Genomic DNA, 16,235 nt, shown 5'->3' on the forward strand with positions numbered 1-16,235 from the left:
AGGTTCTATCATAAACTGTTCAAGATTTCATAGATGCCTCTTAGAAACCACATAAAGGATATTTTTACATTAGAAGAGAAGGAAATGTACCTAACAACACTATAATCCTAAATTTTACTACTCTAAAAATTTATAATTTTAGAAAAACAGGCATTTATTTTTTTTAATGAAACGTCGTTCCCCCCACGCTTTTTTTTTTTTTTTTTTGGTTTTAAAATCTAACATTTTATTTGTTTTCTAGTTGTCCCATTTCTTCTCTCATCCTTTCATTTCCCTCTCTTGCCTCTTTTTGGAATAATCAAGAATTTCTGTTATTCCATCCCCCCCCCCCCCACGCTTCTTAGGCTGGCTTTACCTGGTCATTTCACTATGTTTTATTAGGATATTTTGTCATTTAATTTTGTTTCAGGAAGAATATTTGATGGGCTCACAAGTAAGAATATTTATATCATAAGGACCTGTGTAAGAAACTGACATGCTCTTAAAGGCATGAGAGGACAAGTTAAAAAAAATTAGGTTCTTCATAAGATATTAAGTGATATGTCTGAGCTACACACTTTCATCAATGTGCCCGTATTTCAAGATGTCTGAAAAAAGAACACCTATGCATTTAGATAAGTGCATTATTTTTAAAATGAATACCTACATCTTATATGCATGTGGTGTAATATAAGACTCCAAAAAAAATTGTTTAAGGGTATTTATTTTTAGTTTCTCAAATTCCATATGTACTTTTTCTTAAAATGGATCTAAGAAGACATCCTAACACAAGGCATCCTCTTAAATTTACCTTTCTCCCATTTTACAAAAGAAAGTCATATCTCTCACTCATTCTGAATCTTACTATTATAGGCTGCTTCAAGGCATTAAAAATCTTCGAAGAGCCAAACATAGAAAAACACTAATGTAGGTAGGTGTTAAGAAAATGAATGACTATGCTAGGCAACAAATCCTTTCCTTTGTTAGATGTTCCCAATTCTTCGCTTTTAACAAAATTGAAAGGAGACCTAATCAAGCTAAGAGACCATTAAAAATGTTTGGCAAGTGATTTTCTGCACATAAGCCAGAAAAACTGAGTGGCACTGCAAACAAAACTCCTTTCATTACTATCTATTTATTTATATGAACAATGTTTCTCAGCACTTACCTTTACAAAAACAATGAAGCAAGATGCCAAAACACTGTCCTCAACAATAAATAAGATCTGCCCACAGATACATAAGCTAACTGGGTGGGTAGGGAGACTTCAACCACATGAAATCCTAACAAAATATTACTTCCTATATTTAATCATTTTAATAAAAATATTTTTTGTTGTTTTCATCAGTTGAATATTAATAATTACAATAATTTAATGCACAAAAATTTTATTTCTTAGAGCTCTGTCATGGAAAAGTGGAAAAATACAAATTTTGTTTTACAAGTATGAAAGGATAATTAACTAATGACTTTCAAGCATGAAAATATATCAAGATAAAATGCTGTTAGTTAAGTGGATGGGAAATAAAAATTAAAAGAGAAAAGAATCAAGGTAAAATTTCTGGCTGCTAAAAGAGCTTGTTCATGCGTTAACTTTTAATGCTTCAAGACAGGTATCAAATAACTACGATTTTTAGATTCCAGGGGTTACTTATAAAAGTGTGATGCAATAGTTTTATTTTTTAATGTCAACTTTAAAAAAATGACAGAAATTATCTCCTTTGTAACTATTTAAACTGATGTGGGGGATGGGGAGGACCTTAGATGGCAGCTTAAAAATGTAAGAGATTATAAAGCTAAAAAAATTTTAAAACTCAGAAGAAAACATAGGGAAAACTTTCATGATATTGGATTTGGCAATGATTTCTTAGGACACCAAAAGCACAGACAACAAAATAAAAAGATTAAGTTGGACTTCATCAAAATTAAAAAAACTTTTGTACAAAGGACATTATCAATTAAGTAAAGTGGAAACTCCTGGAACTGGAGAACGTATCTGCAAATCATGTATTTGACAATGACAAAGGACTGATACCCACAATATATAAATTCTATACTGCTACAACAATAAAAAGTTAAAAACAGGCAAAGGACTTGAATGGACATTTCTTCAAAGAATATACACAAATAGCCCATATACACATGAAAAGATGCTCAACATAACTAGTCATAAGGAAACAGAAATCAAACCCAACAGGGGATCACACCAATTAGGAAGGCTATTACCAGGAAAAAAAAAGAGACAGAGAGAGAGAAAGTAAGTGTTGGCAAGAAAGTGAAGAAACTGGAACCCCTGTGTATACTGTGGAAATGAATATGGCAATTCTTCAAAAACAATTAAACACAGAATTACCACATCATCCAGCAATGCTACTTTTGGGCACAATACTCAAAAAAAAGTGAAAACAGGGGCCTGAAGAGATACCTGAACACTCCTGTCCACAGCAGCATATTCACAATAGCCCAAAGGTGAAAGCAGAGTTCATCAACAAATGAATGGATTAAAACAATAATATAGTACACACAATGAAATATTATTCAGTCAAAAATAAAGGAAATTTTAACACACTGAAATAACATGAATGAATATACTATGCTAAGTGAAATAAGTCAGTCACAAAAGAACAAATATTGTAGGTTTCCTCTTATGAGACTCCTTGCCAGGGGCTCAGAAGAGGGAAAATGGAGAGTTAGTGTGTGTGTGTGTGTGTGATTTTCTGGCCACTTGGGCGGGATCTCAGTTCTCAGACCAGGAATTCAACCTGGGCCACTGCAGTGAAAGTGCTGAGTTCAAACCACTGGACCACCTGGGAATTCCAGAGAATTCCCTTATTCTTAAAAATACCAGGGAATATTTAATAAGTACAGAGTTTGTTTTGGAAGATGAAAAACTCTGGAGATTGAGAGTGGTGATGGGTTATTGAATAATGTTAATATACTTAATGTTACAAAACTCTATATTTAAAATGGCTAAAATGATAAATTTTGTTATTTATATTACAATAAAAAAATAAATGTCACCATATTCCTGGGAATTAAAAAAAAAAAAAGGTTTCTACAGAAAAAAAGGAGGGGAGTGCTAAATACTGGGAAAAAGATTCCCTGAGAAACTCAGAAGACTTAACCTTTAAGCAGTCTAAGTGAATCTGTGATTTGCAGAGATTGGCTTAGTTCATTATCCCTAAGTAAGTACTAAGCATCAAGAAAGGCTCTCCTTAACAGCGTGGAGAAAAAAACAAAACAAGTGTTTTGAGAATCACCTGTACCCGGGCATACACTGAGGAATTTAAAAATATAACTTTCAAAAATGTTCTTTATAAAAGCAATATAAAAATAAAAGCAATATGTGCCCATTACAAATGGAAAAATTAAGAAATGTACAACAATAAAACTATCACCCTCAATTTCAGTTACCCACAGATAGAAATGGGTTAAACCTTTGGATACACAAACCATTCTTTTCCTATGCATACATATTCACACAATTTTTAAATTGAGCTAATATTATTTATGCTTTGTAACTTTTTTCTAGTGATACGATCATTTTCCCAAGTCGTGAAGTATTATTCTAAAAATCTTTTTGAATGAATAGTAATCCAGCCATTACATGAATCTATTTAACAAACTGCTTAATAGTTACTTTACAGGGGAAACCTGGCACACAGCAAGTGCTATATGCCTGGTAGCTACCAGCATTATAATCTTTTAACTGGTCTTCGAAACTCTCGGATTTGTTGTCTATAATCCATCTTAAACACTATCTTATCAGATTCCTGATCTAAAAGTTGCAACTTCTAAGCCTAAAATCAAGAGCCAGCCCAAAACAAACATAAAAATGGACTATTATTGTCACAAAACAAGTATACTCCCTCAAATCCAGAGTGGCCAACTCCAGGGAGTAATATTCACCACTACATGTCAAAATTTATCCATGCTTCGAGATACTTCACTGAGCTGTGCATTTTTCATTATGTTGTGATATGTTTCAAGTTTTAAAAAATCTCCCAAGGGTTGTATATATCAGTGTCAAGTTTGGATTATCTTTCCAGACCTCTAAATAAACGTACAATGAAAAAAGAAAAGAACCCAATACCTTCTACATACTACAGTGTGTTTATTTTACCTAATAACATACAGAATAAAATGTACACAAACACAACCGAACCCCACTACCCATCCTTAAATGTCTCTTCAGCATGAAAAACAACCCTAACTTTAATGAATTGAAGAGACTCAGCTCTGTGAAAGCCCAGAAGGACAATGGCTAGCCTGACTCCAAAAGAAAGGGGCATCCAAACTTATAAAGTTTAAGAAAATAAAATCAAAGAAACAGATTTAAAACAACAACAAAATATTTTCCGGGAACCCATATAGGTCAGGGGGAAAAAGTCCTTAAGCCCAGTTAAGTGAGATCATATTCAAAACGTAAAAGCAAAATGTGGTTAACAGGTAACTTTATCTTTAGAACCTGGAGGTCAACCTCCAAGATCAGATGAAGAAAAATACAAGTTAACGAATATGAATAAATCCAACCATCTTCAAAAAGAAATCTACTCCAAGAAATGCTCTGTCAATAAAAGCATGAATGAGACTAAGAAATACTCAAGTACAATGAGAGTGGATCAAGGAAGTTTCTGAAATGCGTAACTGATGTAAAAAGCAAGCTATAATCAAATCAAATCCACTGAATGTAAAGTCCTGTAATTAGAAAATATTCCAATCACAACGGTATGTTTCATTTTTTTCTATTGGTAAACTTCCTCAGCATGAATATATTACCCCCTCAAGACCCAATCCTATGCTCACTAAATAACCCTCTGGTTACAATCTATCCCACGGAGGAATACTATGTCTCAAAAAGGTGTAATAATCCCTATTGGAAATCCTAGCTGGGAAAAAATATCTTTTCTACCCTCCCACAACCATCCAAGTGCTAGCTGCTGGACCACCACATACCACTGATTCAGCAAGACAATCAACCAAATATTTACCGTGCACCTAACATGCTCTAGGTGCTAGGAGCATACACTGCTGAACAAAAGTTCAAAATCCAAGTCCCTATGGAGTTCCATTCTGACTTGGGGAGAGAAGAATATTTTAAAAGTAGGAAATTATACAATATTTAGAAGGTGGTAAATGCTAGGGAACATAAAACAGAGCAGAGCATCCTGACAACGAGCAGTTTGCAATTTTCAGTAGGGTTGTTAGGACAAGGTAGTTAGCAAACACTTCAAACAGGCTACGTCATCCAGGTTCTCCTACGTCGGACTTGCAGCGCTACTTCTTCATATAAAGGTGAACTGAGCAAGTTATTTAAAGTCTGTCCTTATCTGTTAAACAAGGATGCCTATCTTACAAAGTTATGAGGAGTGAGTTAATATTTGTAAGATTCTTGGAACACATTAAGTACTATGACTTCTGAGTTGTTGTTGCTTTTAATTTTAAAAAAATGTAAAAGGTAAAGGAACATCTGATGCAGATATCCAGAGAAAGAATATTCCCAACCAAAGGTAGAACAAGTGCAAAGGCTCTGGGATTCAATGAGCAGCTAGGCCAAAGTGGCTGCAATAGACTGGGTTTTTCAAAAGGAAGAATAGAAGAGGATGTCATCATAAAGGGAAGGGGTAAGGATGCATAGGGCTGTTTCTCAACTTTTATTCTATTTAGATAGGGATTTTTGAGCAGAGTGATCAACTGTTACGACTTTTAAAAAGATCCCTCTGTAAGCTATACTGAGAACTCCGACTTTCAAGGGAGGAGGGTGTATATGTATATGTAAGGGTGGCAAATAGGGAGGCTGGTGACGAATCTGCGTTAATAACCCGTGGGAATTCACTGGTGGTGCAGTGGTTAGGACTCCGTGCCAGGGCCTAGTTTCAATCCCTGGTTCTAAGATGCCACAAGCCACCCAATGTAACAAAAACAAAAACATCTATTTTAATAATCCAGGCAAGAGCTAACAGCTTGAATCAGCAAGGCAACACTGGAGCAGCTGAGTAGTGGTCAGATTCTGAATATATTCTGAAAGTGAAGCCAACAGAATTTGCTAATATGAACTAAGAGAAAAGGATGACTCTAAGGTTTTCAGCCTCAGAAACTTCAAAGAAAAAAAAAAAGTGCCCATTAAAGTTGACTGAGGTCTTAACAGCTGACAATAACTGTGTCCTATATGTCAGCCAAGTGTCCACGTAATTGCCTTACGTGCATGATCACATTTAATTCTCATTAGCCATGTGGTGGGTTTCACCCCCTTGCAAAAAGTACAGAAACCTGCTGATATTGGTAAGCTGATGTTCAGAACATTTTTTTAAATTTCTTAATTGCTGAAGTATAGTTGATTTACAGCACTGTATTAACTACTGCTGCACAGCAAAGTGACTCAGTTACACATAAACATACACATTCTTTTTTATATTCTTTTCCATTATGGTTTATCACAGGAAGAACTAACAGTTGTTTTAAGTGCCTATATTACTTAACCACTACTCAATACAGCATTACGGTCACAGGAACCGGCACTGTCCTGAAGATAATAAACACTCAATATTTACTGAAATTAATTAGTTCTTCTGAACAAAGGTTAATAAGTGACCGAGTTCATTGAAGAAGTGTCCAGCCTCCCTAGATCTCTAACAACTTCAGCCTGTGACTGGGAAACAGATCCTGAAAGTCAGGAAATTATTTGTTTTTTCAATTCAGAATCACAATGTCAGAGACTGAATGGGCTCTTTCATTCCCCTCGGTTAAGAAGTAATTCTGATGAGGCCTCTACAAGAGATTCTGACAATTTCATATCCCGATCTCTCCCTTACCTATGTTTTTCACTCTCTCCCACCATACACACCTCCCCTCAGCTTCAGTCTGACTTACCAGTTCTAACCCTATCTCCCGTCCTGTTTTTCCCACCCCCATGACTACCCTTCGCTTCAACAGAACTAGACTACTTTCTGCTGCCTTAACTTTGCTATGTACTGTTGCTTCCTCAATTACTGTAACATTTTGTGAACGCGGTCTCCTCCATCTGTGTCTCTTTCAGCAGCTGGGGGGTGGCGGAGGGAAGGTGGAGGGACTCTCTCCCTCGGACTTAATTGAATCTACCAATCAAACATCCCATCTGTACATCAGACCTAGGAGAAGAACTTCTTTGAAGAAGACTATACTGCTCCACCTCCATGGAAACCTACAGACCTTGTTTATAGCTGTTAACACGAAAATAAGGGAAAGGGAACGGGTTGTGGTAGCGGAAGATCCAAGTTCCAACTTCGATCTACCACTTCCCGAGTTCTTTTTTTCATCGGTAAGATACGTAATTATCCATTCTCATGGTGCTGTTATGAGGCTTAAGTAAAGAAGACGTAAATGAAACGTCGCTCTCCATCCCTCCACGTTATGCAACCTGGTGTTATTCAGGGCGTTCGGATTACCGAACTTCTCTGGATCGTAAACTCTAGGTCAGGGAACCTGAGTCACAATCTTTCTATCCACTCGCGGCTTCTAAGACACTCGTTATGCACACAAGTAAGCGCTCGGTAAACGCGCGTGGCTCGCGATCGCTGCGAACCTAGGGCGGCAGCCTGGGCCATCGGTCCCGGAGGTGTGCGAGGTGGGGGGCGGGGCAAGCCGCTAACCAAGGTGGGGCCCCGAACTGCACTTCGGCTGCGGAGACCTCCGGTTTCCTCTTGAGGGAAACCAGATTAACACACCCTCTCAACAGTCAGCTCTTCTCTCCACCAGACCCACACACCCCTTCGGGCTCCGATTCTGAGAAGCCTTCCATTTTACGCGTCCTCGACAAATACTTCTCCCAACCTACACCCCCTCTTCTCTGCCCCACCCCCAGCCAACTGTCACTCCGATCCCACCGCCCACTCCCATCTCGCAAGGCCCTGCCGGGCAGTGGGCAGCGGGCAGTCCCCCAGGCCCGGCCCCAGGGGCCCGCCCCAGGCCGGTACTCACGCCCGCGGCGGCCGCGGTGACGGCGGACTGCTCAGCGGCGCCGGCCGAGCGGAGCCGCCTCCGGCCGATCTGCTCCAAACTGAGGAATTCGCTGGACAGGTCCAGAGAGTCCGTGGCCGAGGCGGCGGGATGGCTCTGCAGCTCTAGGCTGCTGCGAAGGACCACCATCTTCTCTCCCTTCTTGCCCTGCCGTCCGCGGCAGGAGACGCACCAGAGTTCAGGCAACAGCCGCTCAGGCGCTTCCGCGCTCCGAATTCTGGCGCCACTTGCGCCGCGCCGCCGGCCGCAGCGCGCGCGCCCGGAATCCCTCCGCCGCCAGTCCCGCCCACGCCGCCACCCTACCACGGCGGGCTCGAAACTTTCCTCTCCGTAGCGCAGAGGGCTTTGGGCCGAATTTCAGCAGAACCCACACCGACGGTATCAGGGGCCGAGGCGACAGTGACAGGAGACTGCTTACTCCTTTTTCTTAGATAATTCCGGCTCGCTGAGCTCGGCGGAGGGACACTACGGATGGTTGCGCGACGTCCTGTTTGGAATTTTGGCGCGTGGACGCTGGCGGGGCGGGGGGGCGCGGGAAAGGAGGCTCCCGGCCTTTCTGATTGGCTGGCGGGGCCTGGTGGCCCCGCCCCGCCACTTCCGACACCAGCCCTCCGCTTCCCGCCACGCGGGATTCAAATAGAAAATGCGGAGTCCTTGACTGGGGCGGGAGGATGTACTTGACTTGTGACAGGTTTTGACTTTGCTTCTTAAGGACTCTTACTGATAACCCAAACGAGTTTAAGAGACAGAGTTAGAAGCGAGCGGGTAGAGTATTATAGTTAAAAGCAGGTTCTGTAACCCAGCGCCACCCTTTCCCGCGATCTTGAGCAAAAGATTCTCCCCGCCTGGTCTTAGATCTCCTAATCTGTAAATTAACTCTGATTTTTAACACCTAAGGTTCTAAGATATTATTATGCCTTACATATAAATATTTACTACTATTCCAGAAGAAAATAATTTATCTGAAAATAAAGCAGTCACACAACTACTTTGATAATAGCAGCGTGCTTAATGATCAGAATGTGAGCGGAGCCCTAGCGAAACAGAAACAAAAGCTATTTATTGATTTGGATGTCTGCGTTTCCTTAACTCGACATGTATTATATATTTATTGAGCATCTATTACGTGCCAGGCAGTATTCTAAGCACTCGGAATGCAGCTGTGAACAAAAAGCAAAAATGCCCTCGTGGAACTTAAATTCTGGTGAAAGGAGGAAGACTGAATACATGATATGTTTGTTACAAGGTAGTAAGTGTTACAGAGAAATGTGAAATAGGGAAGGTGAAGGGAGGCGTGAGATTTTAAATAGCGATTAGAGAGACCTTCATGAAGTTTAAGCAGAGATCTAAAGGAGGTTATGTATATCTGGGAGAAGAGAGATGCAAGAAGGGAGCGGGGAACAGCTGGCCAGTGAGATCAAAGAGGAAAATGCTGCTAGAAGCAGATCCTGCAAGGCCTCAAAGATTTTTTGCTTTTTATTATAAGTGAGATGAAAAGACATCACAGGGTTTGAACAAAGGAGTGACCCATTCGGACTTTTGGAAAGAATCCCTTTCTCTGCTGCCTTGAGAATACAATATTGGGGACAAACATGTTAAAAATAAATTGTTAATATGAAACTGAGTTTTAACTGGGTGTCCTGTATGTTTTTTGCTAAATCTGGCAGTTATAGGTAGGAGGGCACCAGGATTATCCAGGCAACAGATGAAGTGACACAGACCAGAATGAGAGCTGTGGAGGTAATGAGACATGGTCAAATACTAGGCATGTTTGGAAGAAAGAGCCAACTGAATTTGCTCATTAATTGGATTTAGGCATGAGGGAAAGAGAGGAGTAGAAGATTACCCCAGTATTTGGTTGCTTGTTTGCTTGAGCTAATGGCAAGATGAAGCTGTACTTAACTTAGAGAAAGCTATGGCTAAAGCAAGTTTGGAGGGATTATCTGAAATTTCTTTCCATTCACACCTAAGATACAGAAATTATTAAATATTCAGCACTTAAAATTTGACCTTTTAAGAGTTTATAGAAATGTATGCACCGTGATATATACCACAGCATTATTTATAATGTCAAAGAGCAGAGAACAACTTGAATGTCCCTCAGAGGATCCTTAAGAAGACTGCTATACAGTCAGTAAGAATTACAATGCAGGACTTCCCTGGTGGTCCAATGGCTAAGACTGTGCCCTCAATGCAGGGGGCCCAGGTTCTATCCTTTGTTAGGGAACTAGATCCCACATGCCACAACTAAAGATCCTGTATGCCATAACTAAGACTTGGTACAGCCAAATAAATAAACATTTTTAAAAATTAGGATGCAGCTGTGTTAATTACATGGAAAGTTGTGCATAATGTATTGTAACTTGTTAAGAAAGTACAAAGACTTACATATCATACAATTCCATCTTTGATTTTAAAAAAGGATATGTGTATATGCGTATATTTGCATTGGAAAAAGCCCAAAAGAAACTACAACAAAATATTAATGGTTAGTTTCTGGATGGCAATATTATGGTGGTTGTGTAGTTTCTTTGTACTTTAATCAATTTTTCTAATTTTTTTTGCACTAAATATGTATTACCTTTACAAAAAAAAAAAAAAAAAAGCTTTCAGATGATTGTTTACCCAATATAAATGTAAGCAAAAAAGAACAATATTTAAATCAGCCTAGTCTGTTGCCTTTTCTTTATGCATTACTGTACCTTGATTGTTGTTGAGTTGCTAAGTCCTGTCTGACTCTTTTGCAACCCCATGGACTGTAGCCTGCCAGGCTCCTTTGTCCAAGGGATTTCCCAGGCAAGAATACTGGAGTAAGTTGCCATTTCCTTCTTCAGGGGATCTTTCTGGACCAAGGATCTAACCTGTGTCTCCTGCATTGGCAGATAGTTCTTTACCACTGAGTCACCAGGGAAACCCTTGTACCTCGATAAGCATTTATAAAAAGAACTTCCACCTCAAAAAGATACACATTTGTGATTTTGTTCGATACTACCAAATTGACCTCCACAGAAGTTATAGTTGTCATTTTAGGTTTTAGTTTTGTTTTAAATAAGCAATGAAATAAAAATTTCAGAACACCGAGAGAAAACCAAATGGTTTTCTGTGTTCTACATTAAGAAATATCACACTTGCTTCAGCCTTTAGTTGATGTAGTGGGTGATCTGTGTACCCCGACAGGATACATCCAAGTCCTAAACTCTGGCATCTGAAAACATGACCTAATTTGAAATAAGGCTTTTGCAGATGTAATTAGGATCTTGAAATGAGATCATCTTGGATATATGGTGGACCCTAAATCCAAGTCTAAGAGAAAGGAAAGGAAGGTTTGACACACAGACTCATAGAGAAGAAAGTGATGTGAAGATGGAGGCAGAAATTGGAGTGATGCCTCTGTAAGCCAAGGAACACCAAGGACTGCCAGCAACCACCAGAAGCTCAGAGAGAAGTACGGAGCATCCTCTAAGAGCCTGAGGACAGAACCGGTGGTGCTAACATTAGTGGTGCTTGATTTTAGGCTTCTGGGCTCCTGAACTGTGAGAGAATAAATGCCTCCCTGTGTGTGTGTGTGCGTTGTGTGTGTGTGTGTTTAAGCCGCATGATTTGTGGTCATTTGTTACAGCAGCCTTAGGAAACAGAATTGGTCTGGAATTGGTCTTTGTTGTCGCTGAGTGGCTATCTAGTCCAATTCTTGCGACCCCATAGACTGTAGCCTGCCAGACTCGTGTCCATGGAATTTTCCCAGGCAAGAACACTGGAGTGGGTTGCCGTTTCCTACTCCAGGATCTTCCCCACCCAAGGATAGAACCACATCTCCTGCGTCGCAGGTGGATTCCCTGGAACTGGTGTTTAGCAAGTCATATTTCTTTCTTTTGCCAAAGTCTTAGCTATGGTTGATAGGAATGTCTTTAGGGAAAGAGGGGGGAGCAGAAACTCAGGTTCTTTCCTCTCCTCCCCGCCCACGACTTCCTAAAGAGGGTCAGTGTTCTTAGCTCACATGAGACAGAAAAGAGGGCTGAAGTCAGAGCTAATCATAATTTCATTACCTCATTTGAGATGAGGTCATAGGTGGGACCCTTTCTGTGCTTTAGTAACAATTAGAAAGTAAACATTAGTTTGAAGAGGGATTTCTCTCAATGTTATAAATCTGACCTTACTTAAATTTGATAGCTAATTTCAGTGATTTCCCACAAAAGAGGAGAAAATCATTAATCACGTGGAGGTGGGGGTGGGTCGCAGTTGACATTGTCCATTTTTCCGTTACTCCAAATTTAAACATTTCTCCTACATGAGAGATTTTCTCTTTGGGTGGGTTTGGGCAAGGCAGGGCCCACCTCCTTCGATGGGGATCCCACAGGGATGGATACTTCATTTCCCTGTTGACCTGGCCTCCAGGGCTCAGGCATGTTACCTCATCGCAATTACTAAGCCGCTCCTACCTGAGACATTCATCACATCTTGAAGAAGTGACCCAAAGATGCAGGGAGAGAGATTCTTCATCACTACCATTCTTGGATCCTTGGAGCATTTTATCGGTTTGACCTGGCTATGCTTCTCCAAGCCCTACCCCACTGTCCTCCCCATTCTTCTAGTAAATTTGATTTCCTGTTTAAGTCAGCCAGAGATGGTTTCTGGGGACTTTCCTGGTAGTCCAGCGGTTAAGACCTCGTGCTTCCAATGCTAGGGGTACAAGTTCAATCCCTGGTTGGGGGACTAAAATCTCACATGCCTTGTGGCATGGCCAAAATTTTTTTTTTAAAAAAGAACTCTGGTAGAGAGGCTTCAGTTCAGAAAAGGGACTTTCACCAGTGGTTTCCTATAAGGGGCACAGCATGAGACAGACACCCCTATCAGATGTGGAGGAGGGAGGGCCAGGAGAGAGGATGTGGAAATGAGCCAGAAAGACACGTCATAATTCTAGGATGTGGTTTTCAGACATTCCGTCTTTATCAGCCTCCCCTGAATATACTAGTTTCTCAATTTGCCCATGTAAGGTGTGGTACACAGCCCTGAGGCATAAGCATGGGTCCTGGTACTATTGCCTCCTCCCCACCCCATTCTAAGTAAGATTGGTAATAATAGTATGGCATTCCAACCCAGCCCAACTCCCCACCCTCAATGATGAGGTGCTACACCCCTACCCAGAGCTCACATAGCACATGGCTGCCTTAGCATTTATTGCTTTATGTTAAAATGATCCCACCTGGGAAAGTTATAATCAGATAAATGCAAAATAAATGACAATAGGAATGCCATTTTTTGCCTCTATTTTTATTTTTTTAATAAACATAAACATACTCAATGTGATATGGAGGTAGAGGCTTGTTTCTTAAAAGTAATATAGCCATGTATATTAAGGGACCTGGAAAATATTTAAAAACTGCTAGTCCAGGAATTCTACTTCTAGGACTCCTTCCAAACATAAATAATGAGAGGTGAGGACGAAGGTTTATGTGCAAAGATGTTGATTGCAGCTTTATTTATAAGAGTAAGATCTGAAAACAAGCTAAATGTACAACAGTAGGGGGAAAGTTGGGGCTGCACAGGTGGCTCAGTGGTAAAGAATCTGCCTGCCGATGCAGAAATGCGGGTTCAATTCCTGGGTCAGGAAGATCCCCTGAAGAAGGAAATGGCAACCCACTCCAGTATTCTTGCCTGGAGAATCCCATGGACAGAGGTGCCTGGTGGGTCACAGTCCATGGGGTCAGAGTCAGACATGACTGAGCGACTCAACAACATGGGGAAGAGCTAAGTAAACAATAGTCTGTCCACGTAGCTTTTTATATTGATGTTGATAACTTTGATTTTTTAGAAAAGTATTAAACAGTTTATTAGAAAGTATCCCATGTGAAAAATTCATGCAGTACAGAAATGTGAAAAATAAAGGTACAAGTCACTCTGTGTGACTGCCATGAGGAAAAAGAAGTTTTCTCTTTCCGCTAGGGTTGCCAAGTTTGGAAAATATGAATAGGGGGCTGCCAGTGGCCATCCTCCTATGGCAAGAAGTGAAGTCACCTCCGGATGAAGCCAAGCACTCAGCAGACAGATATGGGGAGCAAGAAGGCCTGGGCGAAGTGAGTGCCACTTCTGGTTCCTTGACAGCCTGGTTTCTGCAGCTCATCTTTCAACTGTGCGAGCCAGTTTGGTGTCCTTCCCGTTCAACAGACTAATAAACAGCCTCCCTGCCTTGACTTTTAACTGATTGAGTCATGACTAATACAATGAGGACAGCTGCTGTGCTGGAATCAAATTATATTCTGTTTGTGCTATAATCCTCTTCTAATGATCAATTAATTCTTCCAACAACATGAAATGAGGTCCATTTGGCATGAAGTGGGCTTGGCAAATCAGTAGAGGCCTCTAAATAATAACTGTTTTTTTTTTTTCATGGTCACAAATCATCCTGGGAATAGACATCAAGTTCATCAGGGTGTAGTGTCTGGAATACATATATATATATATATATATATTTTTTTTTTTTTTCCTTTTATTTAAACTGAAGACAACAACTATTCATATTTAGTCTTATGTCATCTTTTCCAACATACTTTCTCAAAGATCCATAAGAAAGGCTTTGGGATCATAAACTAAAGCACTTTAAGTATGCTGGAATGTAACTCATCTGAGTCTAAAGATTTTTTAACCCCTTTAAGGCAATTTGGTGATTTCTACCACTGCACCTATCTTAGCTTTTTTATTTTTAATTTTTTTTAGACTTTTTATTTTGTAGAGCTGATTAACAGTTATCTTGGCTTTAATTTCCTCTTACAGCCATTTTCTTTATTCTTTACAGCTTGAGGATTCTTTTTTTTTGATAGAGAAAATGCTAGCAAAGTAGACACTGGGTATTTCTGTTTTTTTTTTTTTTTTTTCAGTTGTCTGATCACATCATATCATTTGGTCTCAAGCAATGGGATTCGCTTTCTTTTTCTTCTAGCTCTTAACACTGAGCATTAAAATACCTCCTCCCCTAACAAAAAATAAAAGCCCCTTTTGTTCTTAAACCTGACTGTATTCGTAAATCTCCCCTTTCACGTCTGTGGCCCTCTTTTGTATTTTCCTTTGTTATGAGTTCCTCCTCCAAACCCCTGACCTTTAACATCCTGATTTTATTGGGTATTGACTTGTCTGAGTGCATCTCTCTTTTCTTCCACATCCACATCTCTAGGGTTTGCAGGTCAGAATCTGGTCTACGTACTTCCTAACTCCTCTGAAACCATACTCTTTTTAATAGACTTTACCATGAAATTGTGTGTGTTTTAAAAATACGATCTACTTTTTTTCCAATTTAAAGATTAATTCCTGCTTTTAAGAAAAGGTTTAGTAGCTTAAAGAAAGCACATTATAGCAGAGACTTTTGACTCTCTCAATATCCATCCTTCCTTCTGCTTGAGATACTGTTATTACCTGGGCTGCCCAGAATCAACACTACATTTCCTAATCTCCCTTGCATGTGTATGTGACCTTGTGATTACCTTTTAGACAGTGGAATGTGAGCAGAATGATATGTACCATTTTGTGGATTTTTGTTCTTAAACCTTCTGTTACTCCTTTTTCCTGATTTTGCTGGCCAGAATGCAATTGCAGCAGACTTGGTGGTGAGCATTCTTCAACTAGGCTCAGCTGTAAAGAATCTGCCTGCAATGCAGGAGACAAAGGTGATGTGGGCTTGATCCCTGGGTTAGGGAGATCCCCTGGAGGTGGCCATGGCAACCCACTCCAGTATTCTTGCCTGGAGAACCCCATGAACAGAGGAACCGGGGGTGGGGCTACAATCCATAGGGTCGCCAAGAGTCAGGCACGACTGAAGTGATTTATTTCAACTATGTGGAACCAGGGCAACATTCTAGACACGGCCTTCCATCCAGATCTCAGGCGCCTGGGTACAGACACTGTGGAGACAGTTTATCAGCTCTGGAATGTAAACATTCAGGGTGTTATATAAGAAATGCACTGTATCTCCCCTAAACCACATTTTTGGGTTTGTGACAGTAACCTCACTTGTATCTTAGCAAAACAGTCATTAATTCAATAGGGATTTATCCCAGTCACAGTGCTTACACTTTGTTCACAAAGAAGCATAATGATGATAATCACAGTTGCAAAACTTGGTAGTTGTTTACTACATAGGGTATTTCTCTGTTGTGCCAGGCACTATGCTTTTTGCACAGATTAGTGTATTTAATGCTCAGGACAGCCTTGTTTAGGTAGACACCTACTTGTATTACTCTCATTTTACAAAAAAAATGACACACAGGAAGACT

General features: G+C 40.1%; 1 protein-coding gene across 1 annotated transcript in view; it reads right to left on the bottom strand.

Moving 5' to 3' along the window:
- ATAD2 (ATPase family AAA domain containing 2) overlaps nucleotides 1-8,462 on the bottom strand; it is a 63,851-nt gene extending 55,389 nt beyond the window's left edge. The window contains exon 1 of the mRNA XM_070382438.1: nucleotides 7,936-8,462. Coding sequence (XP_070238539.1) covers nucleotides 7,936-8,103 — 168 coding nt within the window. The 5' untranslated portion in view covers nucleotides 8,104-8,462. The remainder of the gene's footprint in view (nucleotides 1-7,935) is intronic.
- Between the last annotated feature and the right edge of the window lie 7,773 nt (nucleotides 8,463-16,235).

Source organism: Bos mutus, chromosome 14 (assembly GCF_027580195.1).
Source record: "Bos mutus isolate GX-2022 chromosome 14, NWIPB_WYAK_1.1, whole genome shotgun sequence".
Taxonomy (NCBI): domain Eukaryota; kingdom Metazoa; phylum Chordata; class Mammalia; order Artiodactyla; family Bovidae; genus Bos; species Bos mutus.